This window comes from Hippocampus bargibanti, linkage group LG20, assembly GCF_051943395.1.
Source record: "Hippocampus bargibanti isolate YZ-2025 linkage group LG20, ASM5194339v1, whole genome shotgun sequence".
NCBI classification, from domain to species: domain Eukaryota; kingdom Metazoa; phylum Chordata; class Actinopteri; order Syngnathiformes; family Syngnathidae; genus Hippocampus; species Hippocampus bargibanti.
The window spans coordinates 1591929-1607099 of record NC_142753.1 but is presented as its reverse complement, the minus strand read 5'-3'; the positions used below and the strand labels follow the sequence as shown (position 1 = coordinate 1607099).

The 15171-nt window shown below is 50.0% G+C and overlaps 1 protein-coding gene across 1 annotated transcript; it reads left to right on the top strand.

Moving 5' to 3' along the window:
* Positions 1-1242: 1242 nt before the first annotated feature.
* Positions 1243-12949, top strand: LOC148882619 (ankyrin repeat and MYND domain-containing protein 2-like). Its single transcript, XM_088986916.1, has 10 exons — positions 1243-2011; positions 2972-3036; positions 4039-4177; positions 9488-9586; positions 9678-9838; positions 10704-10918; positions 10994-11102; positions 11164-11292; positions 11385-11520; positions 12259-12949. The coding sequence occupies exons 1-10, from the start codon at positions 1681-1683 to the stop codon at positions 12405-12407; spliced, it is 1533 nt and encodes a 510-aa protein (XP_088843042.1). The 5' UTR covers positions 1243-1680; the 3' UTR covers positions 12408-12949.
* Positions 12950-15171: the final 2222 nt, after the last annotated feature.

Here is a 15171-nt window from a genome sequence, read left to right as displayed (position 1 = left end):
ACGGCTCGTTCGCGAATGACACACCACTACAAGCAATTAGATTTTTTTTGCCCTTTCTTTTAAAACGGCAACCGTGGGAGGACAAACAGGACACAAACGTGCTGAAAGTTTTCCAACGGTGTCAAAATGTGTCGAGTCCATTTTTCCGTCGACCGACAATGACGTCATCGCCCGCGACACACATTTCGGCGAGCAGAGCAGGTTGCTAGCCACGCGGCTGTTGTCAAAGAAAACCAAACGCGTCGCTTCTTACATCCCAGCAGAAAATGACAACGTGAAGCGCCGAGAGAAATGGTGGACGGCCGAGACGTGCGTCCGATGCCTCCGCGTCCGTCCGCTCTCGGCCAAGGTAGACAGGACCCTCCCCCCCGTCTTCCTTTTTCACCTTGTTTGTGGGTGTCTGAGTTGTGATGTAAGGATCTCATCTCATTTTCCGTACCGCTTATTCCTCATTAGGGTCGCGGGGGTTGCTGGAGCCTATCTCAGCTGTCTTCGGGCACGAGGCGGGGGACACCCTGAATTGGTTGCCAACCAATCGCAGGGCACACAAAGACATACAACAGTCACTCTCACACTCACACCTAGGGACAATTTGGAGTGGTCAATCTGCCTGCCATGCATGTTTTTGGAATGTGGGAGGAAACCGGAGGACCCGGAGAAAACCCACGCGGGTCCGGGGACAACATGCAAACTCCACACAGGGAGGCCGGACCGGGACGCCAACCGGCGACCTCTGCACTGTGAAGCCGGTGTTCTAACCACTCGACTTTGAGAGTTTTGAAAGGCGCTTAGAAATAAAATGTATTATCATTATTAGCATTCTTATTATTATTATTAGCATTATTATCTAGCTGGCTATCTATTAGCTCTCTAGCTGGCTAGCTATCGAGCTATCTAACTTATCCTGTGACTGTAAAGTCACCTTGAGAGTTTTGAAAGGCGCTTAGAAATTAGATGGATTATTATTATTAGCATTCTTATTATTATTATTAGCATTATTATCTAGCTGGCTATCTATTAGCTCTCTAGCTGGCTAGCTCCCGAGCTAGCTATCTAACTTATCCTGTGACTGTAAAGTGACCTTGAGAGTTTTGAAAGGCGCTTAGAAATAAAATGTATTATTATTATTATCATTCTTATTATTATTATTAGCATTATTATCTAGCTGGCTATCTATATATTAGCTGGCTAGCTATCGAGCTAGCTATCTAACTTATCCTGTGACTGTAAAGTGACCTTGAGAGTTTTGAAAGGCGCTTAGAAATAAAATGTATTATTATTATTATTAACATTCTTATTGTTATTATTAGCATTATTATCTAGCTGGCTATCTACCTATTAGCTCTCTAGCTGGCTAGCTATCGAGCTAGCTATCTAACTTATCCTGTGACTGTAAAGTGACCTTGAGAGTTTTGAAAGGCGCTTAGAAATAAAATGTATTATTATTATTAGCATTCTTATTGTTATTATTAGCATTATTATCTAGCTGGCTATCTATCTATTCGCTGGCTAGCTATGGAGGTAGCTATCTAACTTATCCTGTGACTGTAAAGTGACCTTGAGAGTTTTGAAAGGCACTTAGAAAGAAAATGTATTATTAAATGTATTATTATCATCGTCTTGGGAGCGGCGCGCTAGCTAACGGGTTCTTTGTCATTCCGGCGGAACCTCTGAGGACCGATGGTCCCCAGTTGGGACCACACCCCAATCCAGACCACTTGCCACTTTTGTTTTTTTTGTGTGTGTGTGTGTTTGCCTGACAAAATGATTTGTCCCCGAATGCCCGCCAGTGGACCCCCCCCCTCTTTATTTGCCATTGGTACGATCCAGGCGCGGCCCGCACTTGTCGAGGGCCCCCACTTGTCGGGGCGTGGCAGTTTTGGTATGGACGTCGGTGCGAGCGGCAACGTGACAGAGAGCCTCCCTCCAACCGCGGCGAGCAGAATGTCGGCGCCTCGCAAGGGCCAACTCACCGCCTCCGAGAAGAAACTCTTGCAAGCCATCCAGGCCGGTGAGCGACGTCCCCCCTCGTCCCCCAGTCCTCCCTTCGTCTCTTGCGGTTGTCGTGATGGGAATTCCGGCTCTCCGAAAAGAGCCGGTTCTTTTGGCTCAGCTCACTAAAAACGTACGGCTCTTATGGCTACCAAATGGCTCCTCAGGTTTTTATGTTGCTTAAATTAATTAACTCCCAAAAATCATGTAAAATTATGTGAAAAACGAATTACTCATGTAAAAAAAGACACTATATCAAATATTTTTATCTATATGGCTGGATTTACATGTGCACTAGTGATGGAATTCCGGCTCCTTTCAGAGAGCCAGTTCTTTTGGCTCGGCTCACTAAAAAGATCTGGCTCTTTTGGCTCCCAAATGGCTCTTCAGTTTTTTTGTTGCTTAAATAAACTCCCAAAAATCACGTACAATTATGTGAAAAACAAATTACTCATGTAAAAAATACACTATATCAAATATTCTTATTGATATGGCCTGATTTATATGTGCACAGAGAGCATCCACTAACTTTTACTTTCCCTGTGGTTACTCCGGTCTGATGATCAGCTGTCACTAATTTGCTTTTCATATAAATTATGCTATCATACCAACTAGTAAAAAATATCATAATTGGATAATAATAACAGCATAATGTGACAACATTTGTCCACCTGTCTACCCTAACCCCCCACCCCCCGCTTCTCCTACGGCTGCGTGTGTCTGTAATTCTCACCTCCCTCCTCTACAACGGATATCGACCAATCACATGCGGCTTTAACTGAAGACCGGGGGCGGGGAATAGAGGACAAATAAAGTCGGCTCCCATTTTGGATCTCTTCGTTCACTTCAGAGATCCGGCTCTAAGAACCGGCTCGTTCGCAAATGACACATCACGATGCGGTTGCCCCGCGGCCGTGGGACCTTCCACCCGGCTTGGGGTTCGATGGCGCACGCTGAAGCCTTGTGTTGTGCTCTGCAGGCGATGCGGACGGCGCGGCCCAAATGCTCGCATGCGACGACGTGCGGATGGACTGCTTGGATGAGGTACTCGGGACAAATGTCCACTTTGACGGCGCCGCAGCTTCAGATGTCTTTCTGCCTTTGGGGACATCTTGATCTGTTTGTGGTGATGCGAAATGAGACACGCTCGTTGAAATGGCCATGCGACGTTTGGGCTCACAAATGCTAACGAGGACGCGTCTCGTCCGTCCCACCCACGTGCGAGACATACGTAGGTGACTGGCCACTAGTGATCAGAATTCCGGCTCATTTCAGAGAGACGGTTCTTTTGGATCGGCTCACTAAAAAGATCTGGCTCTTTTTAGAGAGACCGTACTTTGGATCGGCTCACTAAAAAGATCCGGCTCTTTTGGCTCCCAAATGGCTTCTCAGTTTTTTTGTTGCTTAAATTAACTACCAAAAATCATGTAAAATGTGAAAAAAAATTCCCTTGTGTAAAGAAATACACAATATCAAATATTTTTATTTATATGGCTTTATTTATTTGTGCACAGAAAGCATTCACTAACTTTCACTTTCCCTGTGGTGACTTTTTTACCCATTCTTGGTCTCCAGCACGTTCTTTGTCATATGATTCTGGTATGATTCTTTGAGAAAGTGTTTTCAGAATCACAAGCCTTTAATAGCCCAACAATGGGGATATTTCCTGCATGGAATTGCATAGATTGGGTTGAGAGCATTATTTTATAAATCCTTTGTCATCTACAATTGAAAATAGCTGAAAATCAAGGGAAAAAAGTCGGCTCCCATTTCCGGATCCTTTGTTCACTTAAGAGCTCTGGCTCTAAGAACCGGCTCGTTCGCGAATGACACATCACTACTGGCCAGGGGCACTTGTGGCCCCCACCATAGAAGGCTTCCACTCTACGGGCTCCTTGGCGTCAACGTCTGTCACAATCAGCTGACAGACGTTGACGCCACCTGCTCACACTCAAGTGCTCTTACTTTGACACCCCCCCCACCCCTCCTCCATTTTGATGTCTTTGTTTTGCGTCGCCGTCCATCTGTCCGTCTTGTTGCGGTCAGTGCGGGATGACCCCCCTGATGCACGCGGCCTACAAGGGCGACGCCCACACGTGCGGCCTGCTACTGCAGCGGGGGGCCGACGTCAACTGCAACCAACACGACTGCGGGTACACCGCCCTCATGTTCGCCGGCCTGTCAGGTACAATACGCCTTGATGCAAGAAGACTACATGTAGTTTGTTACACTGCAGCTTTTCAACATGCATTTATAAATGGTGTAATTTCAAAAACAATCAAAAAGGAGAACATCTTTCATCATTGTCCAAAATGCATACTGTATGTGATTTGTTTCCAACGTGACGTGAGAAAATAATAATAAAAATAATAATATAAAATAATAATAATAATAATAATAATAATAATAATAAGCGCCTTTCAAAACTCAAGGTCACTTAATGGACAACATTTTTTTGTTTCCTAACTGACATCAGAAAAATGTTTTATAGCATCCAAAATAGCCAAAACACGCAGGCTGATAATAATAATAATAATAATAATATAATAATAATACATTTTATTTCAAGCGCCTTTCAAAACACCCAAGGACACTTTACAATAAAAACAATAGAACACAGCACATAACAATAAAACCATAAGTAAAATGATAAATAATAAAATAGCAGAGAGAATTAGACATTGAAAGCAATTTTAAACAAATGGGTTTTGAGATGAGCCTTGAAAATAGGGAGGGAGTCAATATTACGGATGTTGGGTGGGAGTGAATTCCAGAGTTTGGGAGCAGAGCGGCTGAAAGCTCTGCATCCCATCGTGGTGAGACGGGCAGAGGGCACATAGAGGTGAAGGGAGGATGAGGATCTGAGGGACCGAGAGGGAACAGAGATTTGAAGCAGGTCAGAAAGATAGGGAGGAGCAAGGTTATGGATGGCTTTGAAAGTAAACAGAAGTATTTTGAATTCGATACGATGTTTAACCGGTAGCCAGTGGAGTTGCTGGAGTACAGGGGTGATGTGGTGAAAGGAGGGGGTTCTAGTGATGATCCGGGCTGAAGAATTTTGGACGAGTTGGAGTTTATGGAGAAATTTCTGATTGACACCGAAGAGAAGTGCGTTGCAATAATCGATATATCGATGATATTTGTAGTCAAATGCAAAACACCAATGAAAATGACTTAAAGTGTCCCAAAACTGCCACAAAATGAGCTCAGAAATGCAGAGATTCAGAAAGTACAATTAAGGAAATGAGGAACAGGTGAGTGAGTCTGGAGAGCAGGGAGGGGAGGGGCCCGCTCAGGAGCAGAGGAGGATGAGACAGGAGGGGAGGGGAACGCTCCTGGCGCTGACGAGGATGTGACAGTGCCCCCCCTCAATGGACGCCTCCTGGCGGCCCACCCGGGTTGGAGGAGTGAGCCAAATGGAATGCCCGGGTGAAAGACGGGTCGAGGATCCAGGAACGGGGGACCCACTGGCGTTCTTCGAGACCGTAGCCCTCCCAATCGACCAGGTACTGCAATCCCCTGCCCATGCGCCTAGAGTCCACTATCTCCCGCACGGTGTAAACAGGACCGCCGTCCACTATCCGCAGGGGGGGCGGGTGTCGGAGCCAGGGGGCTGGTGTCCACAGGCTTGAGGAGGGAGACTTGGAAGACCGGTTGGATCCTCATCGTGGGAGCTTCACCGAGACCGGGCTGTTAATGGCCTCGATGGGGAAGGGACCGGCGAACCGTGGACCCAGTTTGGCCGATGTCCCGGCCAACCGGAGGTCCCTCGTGGATAGCCACACCTCCGGCCCGACCTGGTAATTAGGTGCCTGGCGGCGACGACGATCCGCAACCCGTCTCAGGTGGTGTTCGATGGACGGGACCTCCACCTGGCCCTCCTGGGTGGGGAACAGAGGCGGCTGATAACCACAGGCGGACATGAAAGGGGACCGACCTGTGGCTGTGGAGACCAGGGTGTTGTGAGCGTACTCCACCCATGGCAAGTGGAGGCCCACGACGCGGGACTGTGGAGGCACACACACCGGAGAGCCGCCTCCAGGTCCGGGTTCTTGCGCTCCGTCTGGCCGTTGGTCTGGGGATGGTAGCCAGACGACAGGCTCGCCGACGCCCCTAGGGACCGACAGAAACGTTTCCATACCTTGGACACGAACTGCGGTCCCCGGTCCGACACGATGTCCGCCGGAATCCTGTGGAGACGGACGACGTGGTTAACCAGGAGTTGAGCCGTCTCGATGGCGGACGGCAACCTGGTTAACGGGATGAAGTGGGCCGACTTAGAGAAGCGGTCCACAACGGTTAGGACGACCGTCTTGCCACGGGACGGAGCGAGACCTGTAATGAAGTCGACGGAAATATGGGACCAGGGTCGGACACAGGCGGGGCATGCCTTCACGAATTCCATGATGTCCTTCCTGTACTCCGGCCACCAGAACCGCTGGGCGATGAGCTGGATCGTCCTATTGACCCCCGGGTGACAGGCGACCCTGGAGGTGTGTCCCCAGAGTAGTACCTCAGATGCGTCGACCGCGAACGTGAGGTCCGGGTCGGGGTGACGTAAGACCGGAGTGGTTGCAGAATGCGTGACGGAGGCGGTTGAACGCCCCCTCTCCGTCGGGTGTCCACCTGAAGGGGACCTTGGTGGATGTGAGATTAGTAAGGGTGAGTGCCTTCTGACTATAACCGCGGATAAAGCGGCGGTGGAAGTTGGCAAACCCCAAAAATCGCTGGAGTTGTTTGCGCGTCTTCGGGGTTGGCCACTCTACCACCGCTTTGGTTTTGGGAGGATCGGTCCAGAGCTGCCCCTGCCCCCTTCAAAATGCCCCAAGGGCGTTTTGAATGCGGTCTTCCATTCGTCCCACTCTCTGATGCGAACTAGGTGGTATGAGCTCCGTAAATCCAATTTGGTGAGAATGGTCGCCGATTGGAGAGGCGCGAAGGCCGAATCCAGGAGGCGGAGAGGGTATTTGTTGCGAATGGTGATGTCGTTCAGACCCCGATAGTCGACACACGGGCGCAGGGTTCTATCTTTCTTTTCGATGAAGAAAAACCCTGCGTCGAGCGAGGAACGCGAGGGTCGGATGAGTCCCGCTGCAAGGGAAGAGTCAATGTAAGTGCTCAGGGCTTCTTGTTCCGGGTGGGAGATATGGTAGAGTGTGGAATCCGGTTGTGGAGCCCCCGGCTGCAGTTCAATCGCGCAGCCATACGCTCGGTGGGGTGTCAGGGATTGCGCGTTGTCCTTACTGAACGCCTCCCGCAGATCATGGTAACAACGCGGCCCTCGAGACAGATCTCTTTGGGCGCGCCGCTGCGGGAGGGGTCTCGCCCTGCCGTAGCCGACCGTAGGCAATTGGCATAGCAGTAGGGGCTCCAACCCTGTATGGTGGGACCCTCCCAAGAGATGGAAGGGTCATGGGTGCTGAGCCAAGGGAGGCCCAGTACGAGTGGCGTTGGGAGGGCATAACAAGCAATCGGCGGCGTTCAACATGGTTACCCGATAACCTGAGTTCAAGCGGTGCGGTGATACGGGTAACCTTGGCCAGTAGTCGACCATCGAGGTCAAGAATCTCCTTGGGAGTCTGGAGATTCTCTAAGTCGCAGCCCAATGATTCTGCCAGTTGGGGATCGATGAAGCACCCGTCTGCCCCCGAATCCACTAGCGCCCGTATCGTCTGGGAGATGGACGGGCCAATTAATTCGCCGTCCAACTCCAACCGCGTAATGGGCGCCGTGCTCGCCGCCTCCAGTGGTCGCCGCGGTCGCCGTTTTGACGGGGACTTACAGGAGCTGGAGGTTTTCGGCTGGGGGCCTTGAGTGCGACGAACCCCGGGGTTGGCTCGATCGCTCCCACTTCCCATCTGCATGGGATCGGGGGACCCCTCCAGGCGCCGCGACCGCTCGCTGCCGCCAGGTGTGGTCATCCGCAACTTGCTTCCGGGTTCGTTGGGCTGCTGGTTGCCTTGCTCCCGCTGCCTCTCCCAAAGGCGATGGTCCAGGCTGATGACAATGTCGATCATTTTGGTGAGGGCGGTGCCAGCGTCGCGGGTGGCCAACTCGTCCTTGAGAGCGACGCTCAATCCGCGACGAAATACTCCCCTCAGCGCTCGATCGTTGTAGCCACTGCCGGCAGCCAGGATGCGGAAGGCGATCGAGTATTCCGCGGCCGAACGGGAACTTTGGACGCAGTCGTGGAGGAGTCCCTCTGCCTCGACTTCTGTGACCGGGTGGTGGAATACTTGGTGCAGCTCGGCCACAAAGTCCACATAAAAAACACAAAGTTCGGTTCGGGACTCACGGACGGCCAGCACCCAGGCCTCGTGAGCAGGCAGCAACTAGTTATCAGAACCCTCCAGCATAGGGCTAAACTAATACTAACAAGCGTTGAAGGTACAGAAAAGGAGAATGTAGAGAAAAGGAGTCAAAACATGTCAGGAAGGTAGAGAAAAGGAGTCAAAACATGTCAGGAGAGCACTCACAAACTGTGGGTACCCTTAGGGGTCATTCAACAAATGTCAGAAAGAAAGAATAGGGAATGAAACCAAAAATTCTGAAGATACAAAAAGGAAAGGAGTAGCAGTACCTTACATTGCAGGAGTTTCTGAAAAACTACAAAGAGTCATTTGGCAACACAAAGTACTACTTATTTCAAACCGATAAACACTTTAAGGCAAAAATTAGTGCACCCAAAAGATAGGCTGCCAAATGAAAAATAAAGTCATGTAGTTTATTCAATACATTGTAAAAATGAAAATTGTAAAGAGCAGTACATTGGGGAGACTCAACAAATTCTCAAAAAAAGACTTTATCAACATCGCAAGGATAATACAAGTGGGCCTCAATCAGCAGTACATTTGCACCTAAAAGCTAGCAACCACTCATTTGACGACAATGAGGTTAAAATCTTAGCGAAAGAACATAGATGGTTTGAAAGGGGAGTAAAAGAAGCAGTTTTCATAAAACAACAAAATCCTTCATTAAACCGGTTTGGTGGGGTTAGGTTCAATTTGGATCGTTCATACAATAGCCTGCTTTGGCAACATAGGATTAGGAATACTGATGAGGTGATACCGGTCGAAATGGGGCAATCAGGCCAGTCAGAACTAACAGGAACTATCAGTGGAGCAGCTGCAGTGGGTAGTCCCCTGCTCCCCCCAACCTGAGAGCAGGGTCCTATCATAGCAGAGTCCGGCACCTGTCTGGACAGTAGGGATATATATATATATATATAGGGCCTAAACCACCAGTACGACTTTAGTTTGCTGACGAAGTTTCTTGGATAAGAAGCGAAACGTCCGACACCTTCAAATTTGTACAGATGACGGCTGAAGAAACCTTTTCATCGATGGACCACTCCTGTACGACTGAGAGCTTACACAGACGTTATCCTGTGACTGTAAAGTGACCTTGAGAGTTTAGAAAGGCGCATATAAATGAAATGTATTATTATTATTCACTCATCGGGTGAAATGAAGCCCCCCTCTGCATCCCCCTCCAGGGAAAACGGACGTCACGTCCATGATGCTGAACGCCGGGGCCGACACGGATCTGGTGAACTCGGTGGGTCGCACGGCCGCTCAAATGGCGGCGTTTGTCGGTGAGAGCGGCGGCTGGGGGCGTGACGTGGGGGAGGGGGGCCGGTGACTCCTTTCCCGCTCGCCCGCGTCACGCGTGCCTTTCGGCGGCAGGCCAGCACGACTGCGTGACGGCCATCAACCACTTTTTCCCCCGGGCGAGGCTGGACGACTACACCAGGCCTCGCGGGCCGGGGGAGGACCCCGAGCTGCCGCCGGCTTTGGCGAGACCCCTGCACCGGATCATCATGAGCACCAACCTCAACCCGGTCAAGGTGAGGCCAACTGCGACGCTTTGCTCCTTAAAGGACAACCGACGCCACCGGACAAGTTGCGTCCATAATTTGTAAAATGGCTTCAAATGACTTCTACTGAGCACATTTTACAAAGCTACCACGGCATGTAGCTAGATTTTACATTTTAAGACTCACACTAAACATTCAGGAAGTCTTGTTTTCGAGTTGATGACGATGTCACGGAGGGAATGCATTTTAGGTACTTTGTTTGGTCTGAAAACTTCGTACTGATCCGTGTTGATGGTGAAATTAGAATGAAAAACACATAAATAACGAAATGGTGAATCGTTGTGTGTTGCACCAAGACTACCAATTGCGGTAACACCATAAAGAAGTGAACACAAATTCCCAGCAGACAAATCAGCCCATTTCCAACGGAGCTTGGGCGCCATCTTGCTACACTGGAGTCTAGACGGCTCGAATTGATCCGGAAGGACTTCTTTAATCGACTGCAAACATTTATGCTTTCCTCTTCAGAACTATTTGAATCATATTCAAAACTAGATGAGTAACAAGAACGCATCTTCTCCCAATCTGAACTCCGTGAGGCCATTGTTTTGATTGTGAAGCAAGGCAAGACGTCCTCTGCGTGACGTCACAAACAAGGGGGCGGGACTTTCTGAAAATCCCCAGTTCTGAGAGGTCATTTTGTGGCAGTTTTGGGACACTTGAAGTCATTTTGATTGGTGGTTTGCATTTGACTACAAATATCAGCCTGCGTGTGTGTTTTGGCTATTTTCGATGCTATAAAACGTTTTTCTGGTGTCAGTTAGGAAACAAAAAGATGGTGTTGTTTGTCCTTTAACCCCGTTTGTCCCCCTGTTCCCAACCGGGATCCCGCCAGATGGTCCTGCTGGTGAGGCAGAACCCGGCGTTGGTGGACGCCGGCGCCCTGGAGAAGTGCTCCCGGGTGCTGGACCTGCTGTGCGAGCAGTGCGTCCGGCGGCCCTTCGCCAACGAGGCGCTGGCCATGAAGTTGCACTACATCGGCTGCGTCCTGCGCAAATGCCTGACCTTTGTCCGCGAGCGGGACCGCCGGCTGGACGCCCTCCTGGAGAGGTGAGGGCGCCGTATCGGGAGCGGCTGGTCTGAGCCGGCTGGCTCCTCAATGCCGCCCCCCCCCCCGCCCGCCAGCCTCCTGAGGGGGAGAGACGGCGACGGCTTCCCGCAGTACCAGGAGACGTTCATCCGAGACTGCATCCGCAAGTTTCCTTACTGCGAGAGCACGCTGCTTCAGCAGCTGGTGAGCGCTGCGGCCCGCCTAAAGGGGCCCGCCGGTTGGCCAAAATGACCTTTGTTTCCAGGGCGACGACCCCACGGCCTACTCGGTGTTGACTCAAGCGCTGACGGGTCAGATGGCCTTTGCGGACGCCGACTACTGCGCCACGTGCGGTGAGCGGGGGGCCCGCCGGCGCTGCTCTCTCTGCAAATCGGTAAGTCGGGCCGTCGCCATCGACCCCCCCCCCCCCTCCGCGGGGGTTCATGTTAAACGGGGGTGGGGTGGGGGGGATATGTTCTCTCGAAGGTGACCTACTGCGACCCGGCGTGCCAGCGGCTCCACTGGTTCACCCACCAAAAAATGTGCCGGGCCACGCGGGAGCAGGACACCCACCTGGGCGACGTGGGCGTGGAGGCCCCCAGGTTGAAGGAGACCCAAACACGTGAGTAAATAATCATCATCATCATCATCATCATCATAATCCATTTGATTTTGATGTATAAGCGCCTTTCAAAACTCTCAAGGTCACTAAAAGGACAACTAACACCATTTTTTTTGTTTCCTAACTGACATCAGAAAAACGTTTTTTTTGCATCTAAAATACCCAAAACACGCAGGCTGATATTTTTAGTCAAATGCAAAATAGCAATAAAAATGACTTCAAGAGTCCCAAACCTGCCACAAAATGTGCTCGAAACTGGGAAGATTCAGAAAGTCCCGCCCCCCTTTTTCGTGATGTCACGCCAGGATACTCCTTCACAAACTGCCTTGCTCCAGAATCAAAACAATGGCTTCAGAGAGTTCAAATTCGGAGAAGATGCTTTCTTGTTACTCATCCAGTTATGAATATGATTCAAATAGTTCTGAAGAGGAAAGCATACATGTTTGCAGTCGATTAAAGAAGTCCTTCCGGATCAATTCGAGCTGTCTGGACTCCGATGTAGCGTCCAGAAAATGCACAAGATGGCGCACAAGCTCCGTTGTAAATGGGCTGATTTGTCCGCTGGGAATTTGTGTCAACTTCCACCTTCTTTATGCGTGTTAGCGCAATTGTTAGTCTCGGTGCGACACACAACGATCACCATCGGTGCTGGCTCGTTGCTTTTGCTCGGGGGGCCATCGAGCGGGACGCCTCCTTAAACCCCTCCCCCCTCCCCCCTGCCCCTCCCTCCCGTTCTAGATGATGACCTGACGATGGAGACGGCCTCCTTCCTGCAGGAGTTGTGCCTGCGGGCCGAGGAGACGGTGGCGGCCGTCGGCGGCTGCCCCGCTGAGCGTCTCGCTTGCCCGTCGCTGCCGTCACGGCAACCCCGCGGCTCGCAGCAATGAGGAGGAACTGTCAGAGGAGCGGAACCATGCCGTTGCCCCCCCCCCCCCCTTCCTTGGACCGCCACTCGCTCCCAGTGGAATGAAATGAATGTCGCCGCCCACCTTTCAAAGTCGTCTTTCAACTTGATTTGTTTGGTTCGTGCCGTCTTTTTTTGCTCGCTGGAGAATTACACGCACGGCTCGACATTCAAGTTCTCTGGGAATTTTGTTTTCATATCGACATCGTGGCTCAATTCCAAAATTCGCGTGCCAATAGGAAAAAGCAAATGAACGGCTAGCGGCGCTCGCAAGTGAGGTGGCGCCATCCCTTCCTTTCTGCCACTCTTGAGCCTACAATAATAATAATAAATTGTATTTATAAGCGCCTTTCAAAACTCTCAAGGTCACTTTACATTCAGGTGAGCAGCGGCAGCCACATGCGCCAGCGTTCACTCAACCAAGAATAACTCAAATAGATCAAGTTAGCTAGCTAGCTAATGGATAGCTAACTAGCTAGGTAATAATAATAATACATTGTATTTATAAGCGCCTTTCAAAACTCTCAAGGTCACTTTACAGTCAGGTGAGCAGCGGCAGCCACACGCGCCAGCGTTCACTCAACTGGGAATAACTCAAATAGATCACGTTAGCTAGCTAGCTAATAGATAACTAATACCTAGCTTGGTAATAATAATCATGCATTTTATTTATAAGCGCTTTTCAAAACTCTCAAGGTCACTTTACAGTCACAGTTTTTCTGCGGGTGAGCAGCGGCAGCCACACGCGCCAGCGTTCACTCAACTGGGAATAACTCAAATAGATCACGTTAGCTAGCTAGCTAATAGATAACTAATACCTAGCTTGGTAATAATAATCATGCATTTTATTTATAAGCGCTTTTCAAAACTCTCAAGGTCACTTTACAGTCACAGTTTTTCTGCGGGTGAGCAGCGACAGCCACTTGCGCCAGCGTTCACTCAACCCAGAAGTAACTCAAATAGATAGAAAGCTAGCTATCTAGCCAACAGATAGATAATAGATAGCCAGCTAGATAGTTGGCTAACTAGCTAGATAGCCATATAGCTAATAAATAGCTAGCCAGATAGCTAATAGAAAGCAAATAGATAGCCAACTGGTTAGACAGCTAATAGATCCCAAATAGATAGAAAATAGAGTTGGGAACTAATCGTCATGACGAACCATAACAACATACTAGCTTACTCTCGCTTCCTTCAATCGCCACAGAAATTCAGGCACAAAATCAAGGTGGAGGGTAAGCGGGAGCAGCGTTTAATTGTAACCAGCAGAGGGCGGCGTCGGCTGCCTCACCAAAAGCGAAGCCAATTGGAGCAGCGAAGGGTCAACCGGGATCACCGGGCGACAGGTGATCACGCTCTGGCAGCAACGGGGACGTCGCGTCATTCTTTTATTTTGAAACGCCTTTCCGGAAGCCCCGCAATAAAGGGGAAAGGGACGCCGGTCGGGCGCGGAACACAACGGCAATCGCGCCGATGGAACAACACCAACCAAGTAGTGATGGGAATTCCGGCTCCTTTCAGAGAGCTGGTTCTTTTGGCTCGACTCACTAAAAAGATCCGGCTCTTTTGGCTCCCAAATGGCTCCTCAGTTTGTTTATTTTTTTATTGATTAAATTAATTAACTACAGCTCCTTTCAGACAGCCGGCTCTTTTGGCTCGGCTTACTAAAAAGATCTGGCTCTCTTGGCTCCCAAATGGCTCCTCAGTTTTTTTTAATTAAATTAATTAACTACCAAAAATCATGTACAATTATGTGAAAAACGAATTACTCGTGTAAAAAATACACTATCAAATGTTTTTATTTATATGGGAACTCCTGCTCCTTTCAGAGAGACGGTTCTTTTGGCTCGGCTCACTAAAAAGATCTGGCTCTTTTGGCTCCCAAATGGCTCCTCGGTTAGTTTTTTTATTAAATTAATTAACTACCAAAAATCTTGTATAATTGTGTGAAAAACGAATTATTCATGTAAAAAAATACACTACATGAAATATTTGTATTTATATGGCTTGATTTATGTGCGCATCGAGCATCCACTAACTTAGACGCGCGGCTTGAACCGAAGACTGGCGTCGGAGAATAGAGGACAAAAAAAATGTCGGCTCCTATTTCCCGCTCCTTGTTAGTAACCGGTTCTCTTCACTTCAGAGATCCGGCTCTAAGAACCGGCTCGTTCGCGAACGACACATCGCTTCCAACCAAGGCTTTCGTTTCGTCGAGCCAACGTCAAACGTCCAGGTGTGTCTCGCGCTTCGTCAAACTAACGCGAACGACGGGCCGCTAAGCGAAAGCTAGCCGAAGCCATCGCGACATCTCCTTTTTCGCCCTGCACACAAACGTTGAGTGCGAGAAGCAAATTTGTGGACGTTGAATGAAATCGACCACGTTTGAGTAACGACGAGGAATGTTGCTTGGTTTCCGCCAAAGCGACCCCGTACGGTACTCGTACTGCGACCCGGCGAGCCAGCAACCGCAGCCGGCCCTGCGGTCATGTGGCGCAGTGCCTCAACGTGACCGCCAGAGGGAGGCGTCGCCATTCCAAAGGCCCAGACCTCAGGCAAGGGCGGGAAACCGGTCGGGTGGGATCGGCTGTTTTCGCCGCCGATCGCGACACCCGTTGCGTCACGTTGAGCCTGTGATGATGTCATCGTCTGGGGGCGGGGGTTACTCTGTTCACTTTTTGGCCGACTTTGGTCACGTCCATTTTTTTTGGGGGGGGGGGGGTGTCTGCGCGTGGGCGTCGATGCTG